This window comes from Carettochelys insculpta, chromosome 5, assembly GCF_033958435.1.
Source record: "Carettochelys insculpta isolate YL-2023 chromosome 5, ASM3395843v1, whole genome shotgun sequence".
In the NCBI taxonomy this organism is placed as follows: domain Eukaryota; kingdom Metazoa; phylum Chordata; order Testudines; family Carettochelyidae; genus Carettochelys; species Carettochelys insculpta.
In genome coordinates this window covers 125,777,940-125,797,007 of record NC_134141.1, presented here as the reverse complement: position 1 = coordinate 125,797,007, position 19,068 = coordinate 125,777,940, and the positions used below count along the sequence as shown (strand labels likewise).

The 19,068-nt window shown below is 44.4% G+C and overlaps 1 protein-coding gene across 1 annotated transcript in view; it reads right to left on the bottom strand.

Annotated features, from left to right (window-relative positions):
* LOC142013949 (dynein axonemal intermediate chain 1-like) overlaps positions 1-19,068 on the bottom strand; it is a 233,542-nt gene that overhangs the window by 159,458 nt on the left and 55,016 nt on the right. Inside the window, exon 10 of the mRNA XM_074995971.1 lies at positions 13,685-13,932. Within this exon, the coding sequence (XP_074852072.1) occupies positions 13,685-13,932 (248 nt within the window). The remainder of the gene's footprint in view (positions 1-13,684; positions 13,933-19,068) is intronic.

The following is a 19,068-nucleotide window of genomic DNA, read 5'->3' as shown; positions in this document are numbered from 1 at the left end:
TTGTCAGTTTGCCAGATCTATTAGCATTGAACTTGTGAAAGAGCCTGTGATGGAGTGGACTGAGCCTGGAAACTGCTTCTGGAGGTTCACAGGCTGCCATACCCCCAAGTATCATAGAATCATAGAACACTAGGACTGGAAGGGTCCTCGAGAGGCCATCAAGTCCAGCCCCCCGCCCCAATGGCAGGACCACGTACTATCTAAACCATCGCTGATAGACATCTATCTAACCTGTTCTTAAATATCTCCAGCAATGGAGATTCCACAAACTCCCTTGGCAATTTATTCCACTGTTTGGCTGCCCTGACAGTTAGAAACTTTTTCCTAATGTCCAACCTAAACCTCCCTTGCTGCAGTTTAAGCCTGTTGTCTCTTGTTCTATCCTCAGAGGCCAAGAAGAACAAGTTTTCTCCTTCCTCCTTACGACTCCCTTTTAGATACCTGAAAACCGTTATCATGTCTCCCCTCAATCTTCTCTTTTCCAAACTAAGCAAGCTGAATTCTTTCAATCTTTTTTCATAGGTCACATTCTCTAGACCTTTAATCATTTTGTCGCTCTTTTCTGGACCCTCTCCAGTTTCTCCACATCTTTTTTGAACTGCAGTGCCCAGAACTGGACAAAATACTCCAGCCGAGGCCTAACCAGCGCAGAGTAGAGCAGAAGAATGACTTCTCATGTAGTGTTCACAACACACCTGTTAATGCATCCCAGAATCATGTTTGGTTTTTTTGCAACAGCATCACACTGTTGACTCATATTTAGCTTGTGGTCCACTATAATCCCTAGATCCCTTTCTGCTGTAGTCCTTCCTAGACAGTCTCTCCCTATTGTGTATGTGTGAAACTGATTGTTCCTTCCCAAGTGGAGCACTTTGCATTTGCCCTTATTAAACTTCATCCTGTTTACCTCAGACCATTTCTCCAATTTATCCAGATCATTTTGTATTATGACCCTATCCTCCAAAGCAGTTGCAACCCCTCCCAACTTGGTAACCACAGTAACCATAGAGGAGTCCTCCCAGGGAGGCTAGAGTGTCAGTTGGAGGAACCAGCCAATCAGGGTCAGGAAGGCGCTATCCAAAGAGCTGTAGCACCAGGGCAGCAGGAGTCCTTCAGGAGCAAATACCAGGGCAGACTGGCTGATGAAGAGAAACAGCACCATGGACAACTCTATGTGGAGGGCTGGTGAGCGTGGAGGATTCTCAGTAGATGCTTATAGACTGTGGCAGAGCCCTGAAGAAAGGGCAAGGACTCTGCTGGAACAGGGGAAAGAAATCCAGGGAATCAGCAGCAATTAAGCAAACTTGGCATATATCTCTGTACCAGGTCCCTTGGTTGGGGTCTGGAGTCAAAGGCAGGGCCAGGCCCACTCCCCAGCTCCCTGTAAATGTCCTGAGTAGCAACTAGGAGGACACCATCTGTACATTGGCATCCTGAGGGGGCAGGAGAAGGAACTGAATACTAGAAACCCAGCCAGAAGGCTGGAACTAGAAGGACCATGCGATGACCCAAACACCATCTCCAGGGCTTTCCTTCCTGGAGACACCAATTGGTCCAGAGTGGGGAACAGCAAACCCCGGAGACACCACTCTCTCTGAGTGGGGAAAGCAACTGAGAGACCACAGTGAGGACACTGAGGTGCACCCCTGCTAACTGCATACCCCAGAAGCAGTTCATTGATCAACCCCCAGAGTGACTCGGCCTGAGGGCTGAGTAGCCAAGAAGCAAAAAGGACTGAGCAAGTGCAGATGGGGGCACTCACAAGAGGTCAGTGCCACCCCGCTACTGAGGCATTAAGTGGTAATGAAGCCACTTAATGAGCATTTGCCAACTTGGCGGTATATAGTGTCAGTTTCTGGATTTACTGCCAAATCAGTTGTGAATTACTGTAATATGTTTACATGACCTTAGTTTAAAATTTGCTTTAAATACTTCATTAGTTTGTTGCTGAAAATGATAAAATCATATTTGTAAAAAATCCTTGCATAGATTTTTTAGATGCTTGGTTCTTCAAACTTATGGTTTTAAAATAAATTCTTCAAAAGACCACCCTTATCTAAAACACACATTTTAATTTTAACTATGATAGTACAAAATCTGGCTTCCAAAGTCTTCCTGCCCTTTCTGTTCATCCCTTCTTCAATCTTTCTCTGTTCAACCCGCAGTTAAAGAAAGCCATAAAAGAGATCACAGAATCATAGAATTCTAGGGTTGGGAGGGGCTTCAGGAGTTCATCTAGTCCACCCCCTTGCTTAAAGCTGGATCAACTCCAACTAAATCATCCCAGCCTTGACTTTGTCAAGCTGGGCCTTAAAAACCTCTAGGGATGGAGATTCCACCACCTGTCTCAGCAGTGCATTCCAGTGCTTCAGCACCCTCCTAGGGAAATAGTTTTTCCTAATATCCAACTGTGCGCAGTTCCCACCGGTGAAAGGGTGGCCTAGTGGCTAGGCCCCCTTGTTGGGGCCTGGAGTGTAGGTCTTTAGCACCACCTGAGAGTCTATTGGATAAGTTTGGGGTGTGGCCCCAAGAACCTAGTTTCCCCTCAGGTGGGAGAGGGGTTCCCTGGGAGTGGCTCCCCTGCTTTGTGACTGGGAGAGAGTCTTGAGGCTCTGCCCTCCAGTTGTCGAGCAGGTGGCAGCTCTGGCTTGGGCCCTGCTGCCTCAGAGGCAGCTCCTGCCCCTTGGCTGGTCAGCCCCCAAACTAGGCTGACTTCCCTCCCTTTGTACTCCTCTGGGCCTGACACTAGCTACAGGTGAACTGGGGTGGGGCTGATTGGGCCAATGGGCCCTGTTTAACCTCTGGCCTGCCTGGGCTTGCTCTCACACTCTTACACCAAACTACACCTCTTCCTCTGTAACTTCAGACCTTTGCTCCCTGTCCTGCCATCTGTCATCACTGTGAACAGTCTCTCTCCATCCTCTTTAGACCCCCCTTTGAGGAAGCTGAAGGCTGCTATCAAATTGCCCCTCACTATTCTCTTCTGCAAACTAAATAAGCCCAAATCTCTAAACCGCTTCTCCTAGATCATGTGCTCCAGCACCGTAATCACTTTCATTGCCCTCCACTGAACTCTCTCCTATGGGTCCACATGCTTTCTATACTCGATGGGGGTGGTGGAGACAGGACTGGATGCAATAATCCAGATGTGGTCTCACCAGTGCCGAAGAGAGGGGAATAACAACTTCTCTAGATCTGCTGGAAATGCTTCTCCTAATGCACCCCAATATGCCGTTAGCCTTCTTGCCTACAATGGCACACTGTTGATTCATATCCAGCCTCTCTTCCACTGTAATCCCCAGGTCCTTTTCTGCTGCACTGCTATTTAGCCAATCAGTCCCCACCCTGTAACAGTGTTTGGGATTCTTCTGTCCCAAGTGCAGGACTCTGTACTTCTTCTTGTTGAATCTCATCAAATTTCTTTTCACCCAGTCCTCCAATTTGTCTAGGTCACTTTGGACCCTATCCTTACCCTCCAATGTATCTACCTGACCCCCTACCTTAAAGTTATCTGCAAATTTGCTGAGGGTGCAATCTATCTCCTCATCCAGGTCATTAATAAAGATGTTAAACAATACCAGCCCGAGAACAAATCCTTGGGGAACTCCACTTGAAACTGACTGCTAACCAGACATTGAGCCATTGACCGCTACCTGTTGGACCCATCCATCAAACCATCTTTCTATCCACCGGATAGCACACATATCCAATCCATACTTCCTTAAATTATGCGCAAGGATGTTGTGGGAGCCTGTGTCAAAAGCTTTGCTGAAGTCAAGGTATATCACGTCCATTGACTTCCCCATGTCCACAGAGACAGTTGCCTCGTCTTAGAACCTTATCAGATGACTTGCCCTTGGAGAATCCATGTTGACACTCTTGATCACTTTCCCCTCTACCAAGTGCTACAAAATGGATTCCTTGAGGACCCCTGTCATGATTTTTCTAGGGATAAGACCCTTTTCTACCAGATAGATGGACAAATGAGTTTCCCTGTCATTAAGTCTCAATATTTGATGGGCTAGTTTTCAGAGAACCCTCCATCCGAATCAGTACCTTGGTAATATATCAGATCCTTTGTTATGGCTAAAATCTTTGGAAACATTTTTAACATAAGCATATGGTGAAATTACCTTAACTTCTTTATTGTTATGGGAGATCACACAAAATAAATTAGTCTTTTTTTGTAAAAGTAATGAATTTTGTTACAAAAACACTAATCAGATCAGATTAATTTAAAATAATATCCTTGTTTCAGTAAGTGCAATATGTAGAAATCTGGAAAGATTACTTTATGAAGGTTTAAGAGCACACTGAAAATAAAAAATAAGTTTAGAAATAAAGAAAATTCAAAACAGATGAGCTGCATCATGTATTCCGTAATATTTGATATTGTATTCAGCAGCACAACTGACTTCCCCTTACTACAAAGATTTTGCAAATAAATTTCTGACAAACTTTAGGGTGTGTGTATATATATATATATATATATATATATATATATATATATAAAAAACCTGTGACTGACATTTTTGATTTCCAAATTTACTGCTTTTAATTAGGTAACTTCTGCATGTCCAATCTTCACAATCTGGCATGCAGTAGGAAATATGCCCCATTTTCTTTAGAAAGAAATTGTAGAAAAGTGTTTTTTTTTAAATGTCATTTGCTGCATTTGCTTTTAGGGATTTGGCTGGAAAAGGGGGAAGTGGGAGGGAAGAGAAGAGGGACATAGTGAGGAGGTGATGGGTCTGGGCAGATTGGAGGTAGGGCTAGAGGCTGAGCTGGGGTGGCATATGGGTGGGGCCACAGGCTGGGGAGCTTGCCTCTCCAACCAGTAGCTTAACCCACTGCCCATAAATGTTCTTTTCATTCTTTAGAGGTTTAGTGCACACACCAGACTGAGGTACATTCTAAGGTTACTGTGGCTTGGTGTGCCTGAAAAGTAACCAGGGACAAGCGAAAATGTTGGAGAGCTGAGACAGCTCCCAGAAAGCTGATCTTGATGTATTCATCTTATCATAGAATCACAGAATACTAGAACTGGAAGGGACCTTAAGAGGTCATCAAGTCCTATCTCCTGCTGTCACAGCAGGACAAGGAACCATCTAGACCATCCATGACAGATGCATCTAATCTGCTCTTAAATATTTCCAAGGGTGGAGAATCCACAACATCCTTTGGAAATTTATACCAGTGCTTAACCACCCTGACAGGAAGTTTGTTCCAAACGTCCAACCTAAACCTCATTTGCTGCAATTTAAGACCATTACTTCTTGCCCTACCCTCAAAGGTTAAGGAGAATTTTTTTTCCCTCCTCCTTGTAACACCCTTTCAGGTACTTGACAGCTGTTATCATGCCCCCTCTCGGCCTTCTTGTTTCAAACAAAACAAACCCATTTTTTTTTCAATCATCAAATGCAATCAATTGATGACCTTGTAGGGCAGGTTTTCTAGACATTTAATCATTGAGTTGTTCTTCTCTGGACTTTCTCCAATTTGTCCTCATCTTTCTTGAAAGGTGGTGCCCAGAACTGGACACAATACTCCAGTTCTAACCAGCGCAGAATACAGCAGTAGAATGACTTCTTGAGTCTTGCTCACCACATTCCTGATAATACATCCCAGAATCACGTTTGCTTTGTTTACAACAGTGTCACATGGTTGACTTATATTAGCTTGTGGTCCACTATGACCCTTAGATCCGTTTCTGCTATGCTCCTTCCTAGACAGTTTCTTCCCATTTTGTATGTTCTTTCCTAAGTGCAGTATTTTGCATTTGTCCTTACTGAACTTCCTCCTATTTACATTTGACTATTTCTCCAGTTTGTCTAGATCATTTTGAATTACAACCCCATCCTCCAAAGTGCTTGCAATGCCTCCCATCTTAGTGTCATTGGCAGTCTTTATAAGCATACTCTCTATATGCCATTAGCTAAATCTTGTACGAATTGACTGAACAGACCTGGTCCCAAAACTGATCCCTGCAGAACCCCACTTGTTGTCCAACCAATTATGCACCCACCTTATAGTAGTCCAATCTACACTGTATTTCCTTAGTTTATTGATAAGAAAGTCAGGCAAGACTATCAAATGCTTAACTAAAATCTAAGTATACCACATCTGCTGCTTCCCCCTTATCCACGAGACATGTTATACTACTGAAGAAAGCTATCAGGTTGGCTTGACGTGATTTGCTCTTGAGAAATCCATGTTACCATCTTTCTGATCATTCCTTCTTCCCTTCTGTTTTCCCACCAATCTCCCCATTAGCCTGTAAAGGAGCAAACTACTGCTGCTTCGGATCCTATTACATAAACAGATACCAGCCACAGAGGTCATTTGTTTGACTGTGGGTTTTATGGGGCAGATTTAGAAGGAAATTGCCAATCACCAGAAAGGTAACATTTACTTCGCGCAACAATGGGTTATTGTTGAATGCTGTACTTAAGCACAGTGTATGCAGCTGGTATTAAGGAAGGCACTTATTGACACGAGTGACTTAAGAGTGATCATGTTTTTAAACAGGTCTAGGAATGGCTTGGTGAGGCACAAAAGTCACTATAGAATCATGCAAGAACCTAGACAGAGGATAGAAATTACAGACGCAAAATCCCTTTTGCTATCATTGTCTTTGTCATGTAGGAACGTTGGCACCTACTTCCTATTGATTTCAAAGGGAGTTGATGCCTAAATACCATTCAGCATCTGAACTTTTCTCTATAACATTTGAAGTTGAAGGAAGGATGGAGGAGCGTTGGGGGCCAGCAGAAGTGATATAAGGACATGTTGAAGGCACACATGAAAAAGTGCAGCATCAGTGTTGACACGTGTGAGAACCTTACCAAGGACGATCCCCAGTGGAGAGTGATAATCCATGAAGGGATGGCACAGTTTGAGTGGTCCTACTGTAGTACAGATGAGGAGAAGCAGAGAAGAAGAAAAGACCAGCAAAAACTGCCCCCCCACCCCTCCAAGAGCTACCAACACCTGCCCTTTTTGCAAGCAGGCCCACGGCTCCAGAATTGAGCTGATCAGCCATCAACAGACTCACAAATAGGCAGGGTGATGTGAAGCTGTCCTACTAATGATGAAGTGACCACCAAAAAGAAAAAGAACCACCATTCAGCATCTGAAGTTTTACATATATAGTCTCAAGAGGCTTATTTCAGAGACCAAGAGAATGGGGCTTCCACAGTTCCTGTGCCAAGACTATTGTGTAACTACCCAAAGACAGAGTTGAACCTAGGACATCTGGAGCTTTGTGCTGGAGCCTCTACACTTTCAACTAAGAGCTAAGCCTCTAGAGGACACTCATTCTTTCTCTAAGTGCTACTACATGGGCAGTGGCCCAGATCCCTAGGTGTGTGGGTTACAATTGCAAAAGTTCCGACACCTCAGGTTTAGGCCATTTTCCCCAATACTCTGACTGCATTTTCCTGCAGCAGATTTCATGTGGTTAAGAATTTGCTTTGTCCTTTTCTTCTTAAATAGTAGTATCAAGTTAAAATTAGGGCTGTCAATTAATTGCAGTTAACTTGTGAGATTAACTAAAAAAATTTAAATGTAATTAAAATTAATTGTGATTAATTGCACTATTAAACAAAGAATATAAAATAAAATTTATTAAATAATTTGAGGGTTTTTTTAACATTTTCATATATATTGAGTTCTATTACAGCACAGAATATAAAGTGTACACTGCTTATTTTATATTATTCTGATAGCAAATACGTGCACTGTAAAATGAGAAACAAAATAATATTTTTCAATTCACCTCATAAAAGTATTGTAACAAAATCTCTATTATGAGAGCATAACTTACAAATTTAGAGTTTTTTATTAATCACTGTACTCAAAACCAAAACAGTGTAAACTTTAGCACCGAAAAATGTTTAATCTCACACATATAAAAATAAATTGTATGAATAATCATGCTGTTATACAATAAGATAATAGTACTTATTAAATAGTTTGCATGTTTTACACATTTTTGAACATATCAAAACTTGCCAGTGTAGAATTATATGCAAAAATACTTTATTGAAAAAAACCAAAGTAAAACTTTACAGCCTACAAGCCCACACAGTCCTTCATTTTATTCAGCCAGTTCAGCCAAGTTTGTTTATATTTACAGGAGTTATTGTTGTCTGCTTCTTGTACACAATGTCATGTGAAAGAAAGAACAGGCTTTCACATGGCACTGTTGTAGAAGGCATTGCAAAATACTTACGTGCCAGATGCGCTAAAGCAGATTTTCCCAAACTAGAGGGTGTGCCCCTCTGGATGCAGGGGGAATGAAGAAATTCCGGGTGGAGGGGGGGGGAAGCGAGGTGACCCTTCCCCCATCTTTCCTCCACTCAAAGAAAGAGACAGCCTTTGCTTCCGGCTCTCAGCTCCTGCCTTTTTTCATGGGTGACCTGGCACAACTGCTATAAAAAGCAGGAAGCCGGTGAAGATCCGCCCAATTCTGGATCCGCAGATCTTATCACAAAAGAGGCAGATGTTAGTAGCCATTGGAGGTGAAAGGGGCAGTTTTTGACACTCTTTTCTTCTTCTCCACCTGTCCAGAACAGTGATGGGGCAATGATGCAGCCTTGCTTGACTCCTGTTTTTACCTCAAAGGGGTCACTTTGGGATCCGCTGTTGCTCAATACTGTGGCAGTCATGTTGTCATGAAACAGCCTGAAAGTGTTAATACCTTTTTTGGGGCAGCCGATCTTTTAGAGGATGGTCTACAGGGTGCTACAATTGACTGAGCTGGAGGCTTTGGTCAGGCTGATGAAACTCATATGTAAGGCTTGGTTGTATTCAGGACTCTTTTCTTGAAGTTGCCGGGCAGTGAAGATCATGTCCGCTGTTCCTCAGAATGGTTGGAAGCCACACTGGGATTCTGGGAGAATTTCTTCTGGGAGTGCTAGGAGTCAGTTTACAAGGATTTGAGCTAAGATTTTCCCTGCGGTTGCCAGGAGGGAGATGCCACATTAATTTCCACAGTCTGACTTGTCACCCTTCTTGAAAAGACTGAAGAGCAGAGATTTCAGCTGGCTTAAGTAAAGTGCGATGCTTGCTCATTAGAGAGATGAGCTGGATATACACACAAGTGCTGAGCTTTTGGTTTAATTTTTGTGTTCAAATAAATTTTTCCCCTAATTCTGTTCCAAGATGCACTTTCTCTTTAGGTGTCAGCCCTCTAGTCATGATTCCAGCATACCCTCTTAAGCCAAACAATAACACCAGTGAAGGTGTGTAATTAGGGGCCTTTTCTCTCCCCAACCCAACCCATTCACCTCACAAAAGATGTGAGCCTCAAGGGTTAATTAACATTAAATACCATTATCAAAAGGTAAGCAATCTTCTTCTCTCCCTTTTTTAAAGAATAGACTAGCAAATTAAACACAAAATACTGTATTTTGCCTTGTGTCTTAGGACAGCAGAAGTTACTGCAACATTACCATGCTAGAATCACGAGTCCAGAACTATCAGAGCTGAGGTTCAAACAGCTATGTTAATTTGGCTGCACTGGTTAGATATTCTATATGGCTAAAGGTAAATGGGTTTTCAGTTCCTGTTTATGGTGTTAAATCAGTCACCTATTATGTTATTGGCCTTTGTGACAGAATATACAGGTTGCACCTCCAAAATCTGGCACTCTGTCGTCCAGCAACATCCTTCATCTGGCAGGACCATGGATGCTCCTGGGCAGCAGAGCCCGGGAGTACAAGGGCTGGCTGCCAGCTGCAAAAAGGTGAGCAGCCTGAGGCCTGAGCACTGTGGCAGCCCACAGCAACAAGATGCCAGGGCCAGAGCCCCCACAGCAGCAGTGCAGGCCTGGAGCTGGAACCCTGCAGGGCTGGGAGGAAGCCAAAGCCCAGCAGAGGCTGAAGCTGAGCCCTGGAGGGGCTGGAGCACTGGGACACCAGAGTTGAAGCCCCCTGGTGGCCGGGGCCAGAGCCCCTTGGTGGTCTAGGGGAGTCTAGTCCAGGGCTGGAGCCATGAGACCACGGGACAAACCAGAGCCCTGTGAGTGCAGGGCTGAGCACAGCCTGGGAGCATGGGGCCAAGGCTGCAGTTCCGTGGCAGCGCAGCCAATCAGAGCCCTCCTGCAGCCCTCGGGAGCGCAGGACTGGGACTGAAGCCCCACATACAAGGCAGAACAGAGCCCCATTGTAGCCCCAGGCCAGGGCTGGAGCTGCACGCAAGAGGCTGGCACAAATCCCTCTGCAGCCCCGGGCTGGGACTGAAGCTCCATGCACAGGGCTGGCCAAAACCCCTCTGCAGCCCTGGGGAGCCCCAGACTGGGGCTAGAGCCTCACATGGGGGGCAGAAAAGAGCCCCAGGAGCCAGAGCTCTGCTAAGCCAGGGTTGGAGCCCCCCAGCAGCATGGTGCCAGAGCAGGAGCAAGGCCCAGAAGAGCAGGGAGCTCCACAGCAGGTGGGCAAGGAGGTGTCTGTGTGAGCTGGGAAAACCAAAGCAGGTACTTGGAGGCCCATGCAGGGGACCTCCCCAGTCTGGCAAATTCTCTCATTCGGGACTGGGAAGGTTCAGACCATGCTGGACTAGGGAGGTGCAACCTGTATAACGTGAACATTGCACTGACATACATCAGAACTTTCTCATTTGTGTTGGAATAGAGCTCAACACATGGAAGAGACTTTTACTGTACATACACTCTAGGAACTTGGGGACCTGATGTTAAGCAAGCAAGTCTGTATTTCTGTATCTTAAGCAACTGAGCTGGAAAATTCTAGACACAGCTCTTTGCATTTAATAGTGTGTGGTGTTAACACTAGTTTTGTTTTATGAAAATGCTTGTGATTCTGATGATTGCATTAATTCCCTGAAGACTCAGTGATAAAAATGAGAGAACTGTCAGACTTTCTGTTCTATTCCAAAGACCTTCACTTCCCACTTTCTCCCTGGGTTGCTAAAATACATGCATTGTTTCAAAAAGAAAGAACCAGTCAGCTCAGAACAGAGGCTCAGAACAGTGCATCTTAATTTTTCAGCAAAATTTTCCATTACTTTTACAATACTTATTTAAAAGCCATAGGCCAAATTATGCAGTCCTGGCCAAGAGTAATGCCTCAATAAGGACTGGAGGATTTGGGCCAAACAAAGACGTGGTACCCAGCCTAGCCACAGGCTTGTTAGGGGAACACAAAAGGTGTCCTTAAATTACAAGGGCAAAATGATTTAGTACCTCTCAGTGCTGCAGAAGGATTAAGCGACAAGTGCCTCACTCATATTGAAGGCCACTTAATGGCTCCCTTTCTCTCCACTGAGAGACAGTGCAGCATTTGATACATGTGTGCAGTTCCGAGCCTTCCTACCCTCTGCGCACACAATCATTCTCCTGATGGCTGAGCAAAAGCACCACACTTGTTTTTATGATGTAGTTACTCACACTGAGTCCTACATGAGAAATACAGATGCTTTTCAATAGAGGGGCACGTATTGAACTGACCCTCAGCACTTCGCCTTTGGAAAGCCAGTAACAGGAAGCAGGCTCTTGGCTTATCTCCGCAGCTCAGGAAGGTTAGTCAAGGCCCAATGGTCTGAACAGATTCTTCCTTCAGAACACCATTAGTCTTCAACTACAAAATTCTTGCCTCTGACCAAGGCAGGCAGCATGGGCCAGGTGTCTCTTTCACCTTCCTTCTTTCCCACTGCTCTAAGGCCTACCAGAGGGGCCAGCTAACTTCCTGTAGTGCTCCCGTACCTGAGCTCTTAGCCCTTTAAAGGAAGCCTTCATCCAGGCCCTGTCAATCATTCACAGAGGGATATTATTTTACTTCGGCTCAACTGCTGTTGCAATAACAGGCAGTTCCAACAGCAGGAGGAAGGAGACAGTGATAGAGAATCAAGTATCAGAGAGGTAGCCGCGTTAGTCTGCAGCTTCGAGAACAACAAAAAGTCTTGTGGCACCTTATAGACTAACAGATATTTTGGAGCATAAGCTTTCGTGAGCAAAGACCCGCTTCATCAGATGCAGTGATAGGGAATGTTCTGTCAGTGTGATGTGGCGCCAAGGCTCAATGGCAAAACACTCCTGGGGCGCCAAGGCTCAATGGCAAAAAGCCTGTCTAGAGATCACTAAATACGTTTGCTATGGGAACATTTAGGTGAGTTTAAAATCATTAATTTTGCCTGAGGCATTAACTGACATACCACACAATAATAATACCCTCTTGCTGTAGTGAAAAACCATCACCCCCAGGGACACACTGCAATGAGATCCCTCACTTCTTGGACTTTGTTCAATGGACATATAACGACAACATGGAACCATTACTTTGGGTTACATTCAGTCTGGCACACACCAAAAACTCAGAGCCTGCAGACATGAGCCTAGGATCAGCCACACCCATCCTAGCCTCAGTAAAACATCACCCATTGTGCAGGCCCTTTGCCATGGAAGGTCATTTTGGGACATTGCCTAAAGGGAGACGATATGGCTGATCGTCAGTCACTCACCTTGTCATAGTCTCAAGTTTTGTTGACCAAACTTATGTCAACACCCAAAAGTCAGCACAATGAAATTGTTTGGGCAGGCTGCCCTTGGGGCTCACCAGCTGCTCCCTCATTTGCATTGTCCTCAGTGGTCAACAGAAGGAGAGGGAACTGTCTCCTGCCTCTGCTTTGCTAGGCTGATCACTTTTTCCCCTCTACTGACTGATCGCGTCCACACTGGAGGCACCATCAACGGCAGTGTGAGCAATGCACTGTGGCTATGTATCCCACAGTGCAGTGTTGTGGGAAGGCAGAGCTGATCACTGCCCATCCTGGGATACCTGCTGAGCTCTCCCACAGCCTCCTCCGCTGCTGGGAGAGGCACCATGAGCAACTGCGAGCTCTATGTGCTGAGGACTGTCAAAGCAGCACACCAGCTTGTCCCCTTGCCCCTGCAGCAGCAGTCTGCCTGCTGCTCTGTTCCTAGAGCAGGGCAGAACAGGAGCATTACAATGATTTGCTCTTTGTTCCTCAAATGGAGCAGCACACTCTACTGTCAGATGTCCCCCTCACCGTCCTCACGTTTTAAAAGGGGAGAGGCGCATGCCTGCAGTTCAACAGAGATCGGAACACTTGAGTAGGACCATCAGAACAGGCATTGTGGGATAATGGTGGAAGCCAGTTCTGTAAACAAAATGGACAGTAGTGTCTTTGTCGACAATAAAGGGAAGGGAAAAGAGAAAACTCTCCGAGGTCTGGAAAATTTTTGTCACCAAAACTGGGCATTTTGACCAACAAAAGGCACATTGCACTGTGAGCACTTGCACTATTTTGTCACCAAAAGACAGTTTTTGGCAACAAAACAAGGTTGTGTAGATTAGGCCTCAATGAGAATTAATTGCACTCCAGGCTGTCACTGGGCTGATCTTGTCAGAACACAACTGTCCAACACAGTTGATTAATCACTCTGTATATTCTGCCCATTCTTGGTCCCTGTCGCAGTCTGGTCCTCTGTTTTTATCTCTGAAAGAAAAGTAGTTGTATATGCAGGAAGTCAATGTGACATTGATAATATGCAAAGGGGAATGGCTGCTCTCAGTAAAAGAATCTGGTAACTCATTTCAAATAAAATGAAAGAAAATTAACTATTTAAACACTGTGCTATTTGAAGTCAATTGAACTGAAGGTTACTGGAGGTAAGAGGAAAACAACTCCCCGCGAGGGCACCCACCTGCCACACAGGGTCTGTGTGCTTCCCTGACTTGGCAGAGCTCTTGTAGCTTGGCTGTGAGTGTGACTTCTTCAGGTTGTAGATGGCTACATTGCCATCGTAGAAGCCCACAACAAGAAGATAAGGGTGGTCATTGTGGATGTCAAGGCACATGATGCCACTCTCGCTGCTGAAGATGTACTCGGGGAAAGAGGGGTTCTTCAAGGTGTACAGGAGGAGCATACCCCGGCTTTGCTTCATGAAGTCATCTGCATAAAGGAAGATTCACATCATGACGTGAGCACATGCCTCCTCCTCCCTCACAAGTTCCTTAATCATTGATCTACACAGTACAGTGAAAAGCATCACCTAGAAATAAACGCCAAACCAGGGCAGCAGAGGCACATACATCATAAATGCATTTTAAGGGGAGCTGTAATTCTTACTAAGGGCTCCTCAGAGCTGGAGGTGCTTTGCCCTTTGGTTCTCCAGAACCTGGACTTGGTCATGTTGAAAGTCCTGTTTTTTCTCAGGTTTCTTCTAGGAGGGAAGGTTGAATGAGTTTGAGCCATCTGACAATCATTCAGTGGGTACGGATTGTATTTACCTTACAGTACTCAAGATGGATGTACTTTAACTTTTATGTAAAAGAGGAATAAAATCATGTCCTTTATTCCCTGCCCTGGAAAATATTTAACAAACCATCTATAGTATATAGCACATAAAACATCTTCTACTACATATGTTAGAGGACCACCAAATTTGGGATACAACTTCCTCTTATCACACCTTAAACAAGGTCAGGGTTTGGTTGTGCCAGGAAAGTGGGGTGTGCTTGAAATGGGATTGCGTCTCATAAAACCAAACAGAAAAGAGATAAAACCAACAGGAAGGTTGAAAGGGACTAGCTGGGCTAGCACACCCTGCCTGTGTCTGGGACTGCCCAGCCCCAAACTTCCTACCCACCCCCAGGGTACCCAATAGAGAGGGCTAGGGGGATGAAAGCCCCCTGTCTCCATTTATACAGAGACATTGTTAGCTGTTCCCCTTCATCACTGTCAGGGAGCAAAGGGAAAGAGCACAGTTTGCTGCATTCCTCACTTTGGCTGGGGAGCGCAGGGAAGCAAACATGCTGTGCACCTTGCTCTCGCTCCCGCACACGCACGCACACACACACACACACACACACCCCTGCCCTCAGCTCCTCCTCACCCCTGACTCCTGCACACCCCCAAAGCCTGAGTCCCCTGCCCTGACTCCTCCCCCACATCCGTACCCTCTGCCCAGAGCACTTTCACAGCCTGACACTCCCCAAACCCCAGTCTTGAACCCTCTGCACTCCACCCCACATTAAATTTCTTACAGCTGCTGTTGTGAAACAGCCTTCTGCACTGAAGGCCTCCCCTGGCTGGTTACAGGGGTGGGGTGTGATACAACAGTACCTGTAAGAAATGTAAGTTACATTCACCCTTAGCCTGAACCAAGATGACCCAGAAAAATACGATGAACCTGGAATAGGATTGCTACTCAATAAACCTTACAGAAAAGAGATAACATGGAGAAATTTGGAGTAATGTACTGTTTTAGCACAGTTAAATCAATGCTTAAGGTTTGAAAATTAGAAGAAAATGTTATTGTAAATCAAATTTACTATAGCCCTTCATAAAACATAGCAAATTATAAGAGCATACAGGGATGAAGAAAAAATACACCTGATGGAATTCCCATTTTTTAAAAAAATGCCAAAAACAATAAAATGGAAAAAAATTAACAACCCCTTTTCTAAAGAAATATGAAATAAAAATTAACTTTATAAGATAACACTGTATTTTTGAAAAAATGTAATAATTTAAAATAAAGCATGTACATTTATTTCCCTTTTATTTTTCAAAAGGGAAATCCTTAATTGAGTTAAGGACCTGAGCTATACCAGGTACATCAGGTAGTTGCAATTCCAGTGGAATGAACAAATTACTGCTTGTTTATTTCCCACTCGTTTTTAACCCTACATCCTTGTTTTGTAAGCACAACCTCTCTTGCACTTAAAATTACTGTTTTCCTTGTCCCTTCCTACCTAGTTTCACCTGTCCATTGTGTGGTTTGATGTTAACTCTGCTCTCTTAACATGTCTGCTTCCTTTTCTCTGTTATTTTTTAATCTTTTCTCCCCTACCCCTGCCTCCACCTCAATTCTGGTTAACTCCTGAAGTTCTCAGTTTTTCCCTCATTTAAGAGAAAATTCCCTGTGCTCAATGGGAGTAGAAAAGATGTTGCTACAGATAAGTTCACTGTGATCTCTTATTTTTAAGAAAGGATGAATTCAAATGGAAATAGATGCAACAAAGAGCTATGAGAATGACCAGGGAATGGAAAATCTTCCTTGTGAGAGGAGATTGAAGGAGCTTGGCTTGTTTAGCTTAACCACACAGAGCCCTCTATTAACACATCCAAGGGATAAACAGCACAGCGGGAGCAGAATTATTTAAATTAAGTGTCAATGTTAGCACAAGAATAAATGGATATTAAAAAGACACTAAGAAGTTTAGGTATGTCTAACTTAAAATTTTTCTTACCTTTGGAGGAATTAAGTTCTGGACCAGCATTATAAGGGGAAACGTGGACAAAAATCTAACTTATTTCAAGACAGAACTTCATAAAACTGCTCAGGTTTTAGAAAGGCTGGTGTATGTCCAGTTTCCATTGATGAAGTGGTGAGACAATCCATAAATTAGATAGTATATTCCTGAGGTACAAAGCTGAGAGCTGGGGGGATTTGGCTGGTGCCTTTCTGTGTCTTTTGTGAGTGATTCTGAGAGCATTCATGCAATCTAGCTGGGTGTTGAGATCCACCTGTGATTGAAATAAGTGCTAACAGCATCTAGAGGGGTTGCTGCTGGACACTAGCAAGGAACTGCTGTCGAGAGCCTCGGTTTTCAAAAACACAGGCACAAGGACTGGTCTGACAACAAGGACAGAGATATGCCCAAGCTCTTCTTGATAAGATGCATGTGATACACCTGGTTTGGATCAATGATAAAAGAGAAGGCCTCCAGGAAACCAGCATATATTCAAGCCAAGCAGGAGGCACAAGTCAAATTACAACAAATGAAAGAGGACTGGTGGAAATAACAAGCAGTTAAACTCCAAAATGCAGCCAATCAACATTATCTTAAAGCATTCTATGACAGAACTCCGCCATGAAGCCTCTATGAGCTCCACACCAGTCCCAAGCCTGGATGAAGGAGGAGGGTTGGTCAGACGTGTGTCGATGCGCTGACTGTCAAACAACAACACGAATGAAATCTGATGCCCGTACAACTAAATGATAAAAGATGCCAGCTTGGACATTGCCCAGATAAACAAGGTCCACAATACCAATCGAGCGATCAGGGTTGGGTTGATAGGTTGGCTATCAAAAGAAAATTACAACTAACACACATGCTATCCATTGGAACATGGAATGTCCGAACACTGTGGGCAACTGGAAAGTTAGAGCTGCTTCGGAAAGAGATGGAGAGATACTGATGCGATATACTTGGACTGGCAGAGATGCGTTGGACAGCATCAGGAGAGATATGCGGTTGCGAAGTCATTTGGTCGGGAAACGAAATGAAGCATGAAGCAGGAGTTGGGTTCCTTCTTAGCAAAACAGTTAGAAGAGCATTATTAGGATACAAACCAGTGAGTGCAAGAATGATGGTACCGAGATTCGAAGCAAAACTGTTCAACATCTCAGTCATTCAGGTGTATGCACCCACATCAGACAGTATGGAGGAAGAGATTGGGCTATGCTATAAAGACTTGACAAAGATGGTGGAGGAGATACCAAAGAAAGATGTGTTGATCATCACAGGAGATTGGAATGTGAAGGTTAGAACAGAAAATGAAGGTTGGGAGAGAGTCATGGGAAAAGCAAGTGCGGATTTCATGCTGGTCGAGGCACTGCCAATATGATATTAGAAGCAAGACAGATACAAGAGAAATGTAGGGAGCAACATCAGGACCTCTATGTGATCTTCATCAACTTGACCAAGGCATTTGACATGGTCAGCAGAAATGGGCTCTGGAAAATACTCGGACGAATTGGCTGTCCTGAAAAATTTATAAACATTGTTTGCATTTTTCATGATGGCATACTTGGTTGCATCTGTTAGCCGGTGGCCAGGTAATGTGCGGTGAGGTACTCCCCTGGGTCCTAAGCAACCCAGTTTTTTTACTGTTAGAGCAGGCAGCTCCTAGCACACTCACCCACGGCCAGGCTGTAGTAACCAAACGGTTAAAGTTCTTTTGTTGTGCCGGCTGTGTTGCAGTGACAAAAGGGTTAACAAAATAGTTAGGTTTGGATCTTAACTAGTTACAAGTTTATTTAAGCTACAGTTATAAGTGTGCGGTTACAAAAGGTTATTGTTTACTTCTTATATGCTAGCAAAGTACAGGTGTTAACAAGTTACGTTACAATCCAATACAAAGATATCTGTTACCATCTAACACAATGATATCTTGGCACAATGACATCTAGTTACAGAGCTCTAATTCTTTAGCTGTGCACAAAAAAAAGTCAGAGACCTAGCATGGGTGTATCTTACCCTCTCTGCGTCTCTCGATACCAGCGTAGCCAAGCCGGATCGGTCACTCAATTCCGCGGAAAGACGAATACGAGGTTGGGCGTCCCCAGTTGTGGACCTCGGGAGGCAATCACCTGACCCGACCAGCAGGAAGTTGGTGGAATGCACTCAAAGTTAGAGTTCTGCTGGACCCATCTTTTATACCCCTTTTGGGTTACGTATTCTCTTTCTTATCTATGGTGCCAGATCATACTGGCCTGTCTTTGTGACGCCAGTTTGTTACAAGGGCATTTCTACTTAGTTTGCACTTGTAAGACAAGAGATAAACAATTTAGGAGTACAGGACATTCTTTTGTGCGGGCGGGGCACGTCCCCTTCTGGGTGATTGTGTGTGTGCATCATATTGATCAATGCCAGCTGGGGTGATTTCTGAGGGTCCACCCCCCCTCTCATGTTGACAGTTTGGCCTGTTAGCCTTCTAGCTGTACTTTCTGCTTCTCAGGGTCACGATAAGCCAGCATATCTGGGCCTCAATGAGGGCATCAAAGACTGTGCTGTCAGCAGCCATTTCCGTGCCCTGTGTGCTCCTCAGGTGGCGGGGTGTGGGGGGGCAGCAAGCAAGCTGGCTTGTAAGGGGGAGACTTTGTCTGGCTACAGCATCCTAAACAATGGAGAGACGTAAGCACCTTTTGAAATATCAAACAGTACAAAGCAAGGATGTGTCTTTGCTCCTCTCCTGTTCAACGTCTACTTGTCAATTATGTTGTTTGTTGCTTTTAAGGACTGCCCATTAAGCATACCTATTCAGTTCTGAACAGATGTCAGTATTTTCAATCTCCAG